The following is an 8640-nucleotide window of genomic DNA, read 5'->3' as shown; positions in this document are numbered from 1 at the left end:
AGGTCATCTTTTTACATTTTGATTTGCACTTACTGGGGTCAAAATTCTGGACCCATAGACCCATGAGGCAATACCTCGTTCTAATATTATGCTCATTTTATCTCTTTCCTTATTTCATTTTTCTTTCTGTCACAAATTCGCATTTCATTTAATAATTGTATTTATAAATATTTTGGAGGAGAAAAGATTGTCTGAATTTCAAGTCGATTTTAGACAAACCAATTTTCCCGTTGACAATTTCTTATATAATAATATTATTAAACCCCGTTACTTTGAAAGAGGTAGAAAGATTTTTTTTTTTTGTAAACGTTCGAGCAGCATTTGACCGAGTGGACAGAAAATCGTTTATTTCCAAACTTTTAATATTGGTGTTTCGACAAAGTACATAAATGTTATAAAATCTCTCTGCTCAGGACTCAGAACAGGAGCCAGAATCGGTTATGTATTGATTAAGGTGTGATGTGCGCTGATGATATTCTCATCGCTGACAGTCTTCGAAGGAATACAAACCTACTGTCTTCAATTTATTGCACAATCTGATTATATAGAAGATCATGGATTTTAGTAATGATGAAAGGCTGGCTGCTAAAGATACACTTTTTAATAACAAAAAGCACTATCGCCAACAATAATTATTATAATTTAATTTTTGAGTATGTTAAAACTTTTTCAGTCTAAATTGCTCACCCTTAATTTAATAGTTATATTTACTATAAATTAAATGAAGAAAAATATGGTTTTATAATGAAAGGAATTAATGTAATTATTATTAGTCAAATTATTAATTGTATTTTTTTTTGTCGACGTAAAATTTGAGTCAATCGAACACCGACAGAGAGACTCCCATGTCAAAAATTACTTTAAATTTTATTGCAATACTTTACACTTGGAAGACAAGATTGTTCTTTTTTCGTAATTCTTTTGATTGTTAATTCGAAGAATTTTTTATATAAATGTAGAATTGTTTTATTTATTCCATCTTCTTTCTTTCCGTATAATATTTTAGTACACCGTTACAATAAAGTTCAAAAGTTTTGAGTTTAAGTCATAGAATCAACCCCAAACAAAATGTAAAACAGAAAATTGACATTGTCTACTGAGAAATAGTGGTTCGTTCTAGCCTAAAAGACTTGAAGAGGTTGCATAAGACCAAAGCTGTGGTAAATATAAAGCACATGAAACAAGTTAATTGTATCTTCAATATGTTTTGGGTTTTAATAAAAAATAATTCAAATTTTGTGTTGATGAAAAAATAGTGAACCAAAAAGATTGGATTACTTCATTAAAAAACCATAAATAGTCAAAAGAAAAAAAAATTGGCTAGAAAATAACACCAACATTTTCATTTGGCTCACTTCGAAGACAGAAACTCTCAAAGTATAAATTTCTCGTTAGTAAGGCGCTTGATTAGACTAAAATCGCACATGACTGATCGGACGTGAAGGCTCAACAAAGCAAAGCTCCGTTTTTCTAAACCGGTATTTATATTTGTAAAGCACGTGGACTAACGATTGCGTCATACCATGATTATTTATATAAACTGACAGTTTAAAGAATATTGCACGATAGTATTGATTATTTCAAACAGTTTTTATTTCAATGTAATTTATACACCAAACATCCGTTTAATGATTCAAAACGGCTTTCTTTTCAAAATCCAATACTTTACTATTATTTAAACTGTCAGTAATATCACAAGAAACAGTTCACTGATGATTTTACAAAAGTCCTTTAAATAACCGTACCGTTGCTGTTTGCTTTGCTGTAATGCTTTTTTTATATTTATAAAACATTTCAACTCGATTTAGTACCTTTAAAATCACGCTTTAAAAGGATAGCATCCAGTACAGGCTAAAATTTTTATAAATAATATTATTACATAAAATCAAGTAGTTTCATTATTCTTTTTTATGCTCTAATATACTCAAAAGTCCCCTAGAACAAAATATTTGAAATTATACAACATACTACATTACTTTTAAAAATATTTAAAAGTTTTACTTCTTCCATTTTCTTCCTTACGCATTGTACAAAATGTACAGATGCATTTTCTTCGTTTGTCCACTTCTTGTTGTAGGCCAGATTAGCCTTATCCGATAGAACTAAAACGTATTTTATAGGAGATATAATAGTTTAGATCTATGAATGTTTCGTTACCTTTAAAGTGACAATAATCAGCCATAGTTATGGTATATCTGAAATACTTGATCCACGATTGCTCATTATATCTAAAGTTGTGGTCACGAAGCAATAGAGCCACTTTCTCAACATTTATTAGCCCATCTTTGATCTGAATTCAGTCATGAAAAATTGTCATTATAAAATTGATTCACTCTATTTAACACTATTACAATTTGGAACTTACAAGTTCTAATTTATTCAAGACACAGGATAAACCAGATACCTAAATTAGAATTTTTATTTAACACATGAACAATAGTTAACTCAGTATACTTTATAAATTTATTTTCATAAAAGAAAATACCTCATTGTTTGACTGTTCGTTATTCAATGGAAAAGAATAATTGAAAAACCATTCAAATTTTCTTTCTTTAAAACAAAAACTATATGTTAATAAATTTTCATATCAACATAAATTTTAAGTTTGACTAAACATAGTTTATACTCAAATGGTCAATACAATCTAACCAAATCAAATTAAATTTGCAACAAGAAAAACGTACCTGGAGCTAAACCTTTGTGACTTATACAATAATCAAAAGCAAAGTCTATTTCTTCTGTATACAGGACATTGTCTTGCTCCAATTTTGGCCTTGTACTTTGGCAATGACCATTTCCAAAAATAATAAGTGCCAACAAACTTAAATAAATCATTCTTTCGTGTATAGTGCAATTCAACGTACGAGCATTTACACATGTTTTTAATTTTATCAGTTGTTACATTGAATTATTAATTCTCAACAAATCGTTCAGGCTTCCACTTTTAAATCGAAACGAAATTTAATTCTTTTTGATTGGGTGGCACTGTAAAAATCACTTGTACATAGAAAACAAGGTATTAGATACAATAAAACTTTTAAATAAAAATTAAATAAAGTTATTAAACCCTCTTCTTAAGTTTGTTACTAACCGACAAGTTTTATAATATATTTAACGTAAGATTAAGTAACTTTTTAAGTACATCGACTGAGTGAGACTAGTAGTGTAAACAGGTGATTTTTACTTTAATCTAATGCAAATCTCAAAAATGAAGAAAATGTTAAATGCAACTTTTTATTAGGTTTCGTGGTCCGCTTGACCAAATAAATTATTTTCAATTGATTAAGGTATTGGTTGATATAAAAAAGTCAATGTCACAAGCGGGATTCGAACCCACGACCTTCGGCTAAATATGCCGCTGCTCTACCATTTGAGCTATCGTGACTTAGATCAACTCGGACACCGACTTCCCACCCAACCCAACCTTTCGAATTTTCCTTCCTTTTTGCCATTTTTCAAATGCCGTGTAATCTATTTGATTCTCGGCGACAAATGAAATGGCCATGTAGAGATTTAGTGAAGTATACTTCAGTTTGCTTATTACATTTTATTATGTTTCGTGGTCCGCTTGACCAAAAAAATTCTTTTCAATTAATTAAGGTATTGGTTGAGATTAAAAATATGGCAAAAAGGTGGGAAAAATTCAAAACGGAGGGTTAAGATGGGAAGTTAGTGTCCATGTGGATCAAGTCACGATAGCTCAAGTGGTAGAGCAGCGGCGTATTAAGCCGAAGGTCGTGGGTCCGAATCCCGCTTGTGAAATTGACTTTTTTATCTCAACCAACACCTTAATTAATTGAAAAGTTAAATGTAACATAAATTCATTTGTATAGATCTGTATAAAAGAGCTACGTCTAAATTTAAAGGCTGAACAAAAATTCTCAATTCTGTTAAATTTAAAGTTTATTAATAACCACTCTCATCAATTGTCACAATAGCCACAATATCAAAAATTAATTGCCACAACGAATCCTCACGATTCGATAAACGTCCTTTTTTATTGACTTTTATATGACTTTTATGAAAGTAATTTACTGGCGTGAATAGAGGCGCTTCTTTTGCAAATAAAAGGAGGAAAATATCGCGTATTCTAGATAATAAAATGTATGTATGTGTGAAAAAATGTAATTTATCAGCGTGAATAAACGGCTTCTTCCCCAATTACTTTTAGAAATATCGATCAAAGGAGAAGAGAGCTTGGTGACAAATGTAGTTTGCTGGCCAAAAAACTTTCTACAATCAAACTATTATTCATAGCCGAGAATGTTTTAACATTCATAATCTAAAAACGTCGACCAGTTCAATTCAAAGGTGTATAAAGAAAAAGATAAAAATTACACTTTCAGAAAAAAAAATTCATTATTTATATCTTATAGATCAAAGAACCTCGACAGCAACTGTATTTCAGTCAACGAGCTTTAGGGGAAAAGTTAATAACCTCCCTCGCAATTATATCCTTTCTGGTCGTTTGAGACACTTGCACCGTCATTAACTCTCGGCATCGGAGCTTGAAGCCGGCCAAAATTTCCACCACCTCCACATAAATAATAAACAAAGAATACTTGTCGGGAGTAATGCCCCAGAGACGGAGTACGGAGTAAGAAAATGTAAATTATTGGTGAAGTGGACTGTTAATCTTTGTCGGAAGAAGGAAAACCTGGAAGAGGCAGAAAGTGGCGAATATACGACCGGCGTACTTACCTACCCCCTTTTACCGTCTGGGCCTTATGATGAATATTTTTTATACGCTTTTAACACCAAGAATTTCTAAAAAAATAATCTAATTAATGGCAAATAGCCATGATTGTTAATTATGAAATGTTCAATAAATTATTATTTCTAAACAGCAACTATTTTTTAAGTGAAAAAGTTACATAAATTAACCAAAATATTGCCAAATGGTTTCAGGATATGCAATTTATGAATGTTATGAATTTATAAAGCCTCAGGGCTGATTATAAATTACATTAGATTGGTGATAATTGTGGATTTTGAAAGTTTAATTTTCAAATAAACATGATGTAGCTGTCCTAAACGAAAGTTGTACGTGTCACGAAGACGTAAGCCTTAAAAATGTATAATTTCAGCAATAAAATAGATTATGGGTCTCTAAGAATTTTATGTGTTACCCACCAGTATTAAATTGATCAAAAATGAATAGTGATATTGCCAATTTTGTAGTATTTACTTTCCCTTGCATTTTGTTTTTATTATAAATCGCATTAAAATATATTAGAAATCTTTACGTTTTTTACTGATGGAAAATTTAATTAAGGGATTTTGAAAAATAACAAAATAAAAGGTTTTGTTTATGGGACACAATAGTGTTTAAACAATTAATACCGTGTATAATGTCCTCGGTTAGCTAAAACCTCTGTGCACCTGTTAGGCATACTGTTAATAACGTTGTCAGTCATAACTTTTCATAATTTCACTCCATGGATGTTGCAACACTGCACTCAGTTGTTGCAGGTCAACTGTGTGCGGATGGTGATCGAAACGCCTTCTCTGCAAAGCATAAGACTTGAGCTCATTGAGTTTGAGGTCTAAAGACAATGGGGGAAGGGGTAGATGAATAATTCCCAAGTTTTCTAGACAATGATGATCAATTCTGCCTCTATGAGGTCCGGCAATGTCATCCAGAAATCGAAAATCTCTGCCAATGAGGTTCCTGGTTTGAAGGATGTATTCCTCCATACTTTCTTGGACATACCGGACTACGGTGAGATTGTCAACAATATGGCGTCCAATTCATCCTCCAGTGTAAATCCCAGCCCAGATCATTACACCGCCTCCTACAAACTGCTCTGAAGGGAGCACGAAACGAGGCATTGTGCATCCCCTGTTCTCGGTAGACTCTTCGGCTCCTGCTATCACTATACCGACAGAAACCACACTCATCAGTAAATAAAGAATTCCAATTGGTGTTCTCTTCTAGGCTCTCGTTGCACTATGTTCTCCTGAGATGATGGCGGGCTGTTGCTGCTAGTCTTCTCAAAGGGGCATACGAGGTGAGGCGATCGTACCACAAACGATTACGAATCTTTTGGGTTGGTAAAGGGCTTGCCAATACAGCTTGTCCTTCATTTAAGATTGGTGGGCACTATGGAAAGGGCTCCGTCTTTCAACAATGACTATATTTCTGTCGTCCCTTATCGTCGTAATACGCTGTGGTCCAATACCAAGCCTTCTATTGGTACTTCCAGTTTCTCGGAATCGAGACCACTGCCTCTACGATATCCACTTGTCGGTGACCTTGATAGCTCATTCTCACGATGATATTGCGAACTTCTGGTTGAAGATGACACCTTTCAATGGTTAAAGAGAAATTAACTAGATTAAAATGGAGAAAAGACGAGAAAAGGCGTTTGTTTACAAAAATGAGTAATCTTCATGTTTACTATTCTTAAGTAAATCCGTAATTAAAACTGAGGATTAACATTTTTTGTTTTTGGTTTGAATTTTCTATTTTTTTTTTATCCAACTAACAAGAATAATATCGATTAATTTAATTAACATAATAAAATTTTTATTACAAATATCCGTATTCATTTTTGAGCGGTTGACTTTATTAACTATCCAATTCGATTTANATATAATTTTTGAATTTGTTGATTTTTTGTTTAGAAACCTAACAACACATCGTCGCTGCCCTTGCATTGAACAAATACACCTTGCGGCCAATCGCCAAATCTCCCCATCGGAAATGGTATAAAATGCCTTTGATAAAGTATCAAACATACATAAACGGTTTTCTACATATTGCTGCCTCAAATATTAAATCTCTCTTTTGAGAGTGTTTTGTCCTCAGGAATATTAGCTAGAGATTGCTCCAAACTGACGAATATGTCTTATATCGATGTAGATATAAATAAATTTACACCATCCATTCATCACTTAGTAGAAATACGCCATATTCGTAATTTATGTATTATAATTTTTATTAAGGCTACATAATTTCGTTAAATTGAAAGTGATAATATTTAATCAACAATGTAGGTACTATTTTGTTCCACTAACTGTTCCCATCATAACGTAATTTTGAAATTCCATCTACCCAGAATTTCTCGATGTTTTGAGCGATGGATTTATCGAGGTGATTTCTGCAGTAGTGAAAAGTGTTTCTGAAGTAAAGGGTTTCTCATATATAGAGTTTTGTAGGGCCTAGTAAAGTGAAAGCATGAAAGAGCAAAGTAAGGACATCAGACGGATGAGGATGAGGTTTATTTTGCGCGTTATTGACGCTATTTTAAAGATTATTTAATATATAGAAGCTCTAGATCCAATCAGATGAGTGATTTGAGTGGCAAATTGTCGTAAAATATATCTGGCAACATATTTGGGAAAAAGATTACCTACCACAAACGGACAAGGTCGATGAATACCCAACAGAGTATAACCTGTTTTTTGAAGATGTTAACAATTATCGACACGTTTTTCTCAGAAACATTGCTGTAAGCAGTCTATTTTTCATCACCGTCAATATTTTACAAATGAGCCGTGTACATTGCGTTTTAGGAGGAAACCGCAGCAGAAGATGCGGTTTCAGTCATGAAGTAAAAAACCAATATATCGGTCCGACAAACATCCGGCTAAAAGGCTTGTATGAGAAAGCTGAAGTGTCTCTGCGATGTCGCACATCGTTCACGTGGCTTATTACAAAAGCTGAATTTTGAACATTATCTAGGACGAAGGATAACCAAAGCGTTTGGCGTCTTCCAAATCAAAATTTTCCGTTGATAAATCGATGTAAAACATCATCATTTATCACCACACACATCACAAATTTTTGTAGCATGAACTACGGTTTTCCCTTTGCGGTAAAAACGTATAAATAGTAAAATGCGCCATTTTAAATTAGCCAAACACCTCGTAAAACTATGAGATGTCGAACGAAATTTGTAAATAAAAACACCTTGAAGAAGGCTACCTAAACGAACTACGAAGAACGGGTTGTAGGAAGTTTTCTGAAGTTTAAAGATCCTTTAGAGATATGAATTTTTAGAGTACTCCGATTGTTTTGTTTCCTTAGTGATACCAGTGAGACATATTAGAACTTTCCTTGCCCTTGTGGGATGCTGACCGTGCTTTTTCAATTAGCATGCATAACAAGATCCACTTTTTCTTTGATCATGAGCTGGTCGTACTCGTACTTCAGGATGCCGTGCTTACCATTCCGTCGCGCTTCAATAATTGCACAGAAAAACTTTTTTGCCAATGCCTATTCCCAATGACTATTAACTTGTGCTATATATAAATTTGAAACTTTACGATTAGGTGCGCATTTTATTATTTTCTTGTTCAATATTTTGAGTACGGAGACCGATAAGACCGGTTGAAGTTTATAGTCTGTTGGTTTTCCTAGCATTCTTACAAAGTCAATTACACCTAGCCGATTATTGGCACAAATCACATTCTTCGAAAACAAAAATGATAGCTTTTTATTCCTCATTCCTCGATTCTCTTTCCTAACTATCAAGCCTATTTCCTACAGTTGTAATTTTGTTTGCAAATTTGGTTTCAATAAAGACTCCCTGCTGGTCTCCTTAGGCAGGCTTGGGCATTCTCCCGCTTTCCTGCTGCGCCTTGCTTGCCCCTTCGGGCTTCCACATGCTGCGAAGGAGAGAGAAAAAAAATAAA

General features: G+C 33.2%; 1 protein-coding gene across 1 annotated transcript; it reads right to left on the bottom strand.

Annotated features, from left to right (window-relative positions):
• Positions 1-1906: 1906 nt before the first annotated feature.
• LOC106668590 lies at positions 1907-2909 on the bottom strand. Its single transcript, XM_014397488.1, has 6 exons — positions 2685-2909; positions 2486-2550; positions 2366-2404; positions 2158-2290; positions 2002-2102; positions 1907-1935 (listed from the first exon to the last, which is right to left on the bottom strand). Exons 1-6 carry the CDS (start codon positions 2833-2835, stop codon positions 1909-1911), a joined length of 516 nt encoding a protein of 171 aa, XP_014252974.1. The 5' UTR covers positions 2836-2909; the 3' UTR covers positions 1907-1908.
• Positions 2910-8640: the final 5731 nt, after the last annotated feature.

Source organism: Cimex lectularius, unplaced genomic scaffold (assembly GCF_000648675.2).
Source record: "Cimex lectularius strain Harlan isolate CLEC.00 unplaced genomic scaffold, Clec_2.1 scaffold7, whole genome shotgun sequence".
Lineage (NCBI taxonomy): Eukaryota > Metazoa > Arthropoda > Insecta > Hemiptera > Cimicidae > Cimex > Cimex lectularius.
This window is presented reverse-complemented; position numbering and strand designations above follow the sequence as displayed.

Excerpts from the sequence above, each read along its gene's own strand:
- LOC106668590 (XM_014397488.1), bottom strand. The coding sequence starts at position 2,835 with ATGATTTATTTAAGTTTGTTGGCACTTATTATTTTTGGAAATGGTCAT. Across the intron at positions 2,405-2,485 it reads ACGAACAGTCAAACAATGAG|GTATCTGGTTTATCCTGTGT; the intron begins GTATTTTCTTTT and ends ATTCTAATTTAG. Across the intron at positions 2,291-2,365 it reads TCTTGAATAAATTAGAACTT|ATCAAAGATGGGCTAATAAA; the intron begins GTAAGTTCCAAA and ends GACTGAATTCAG.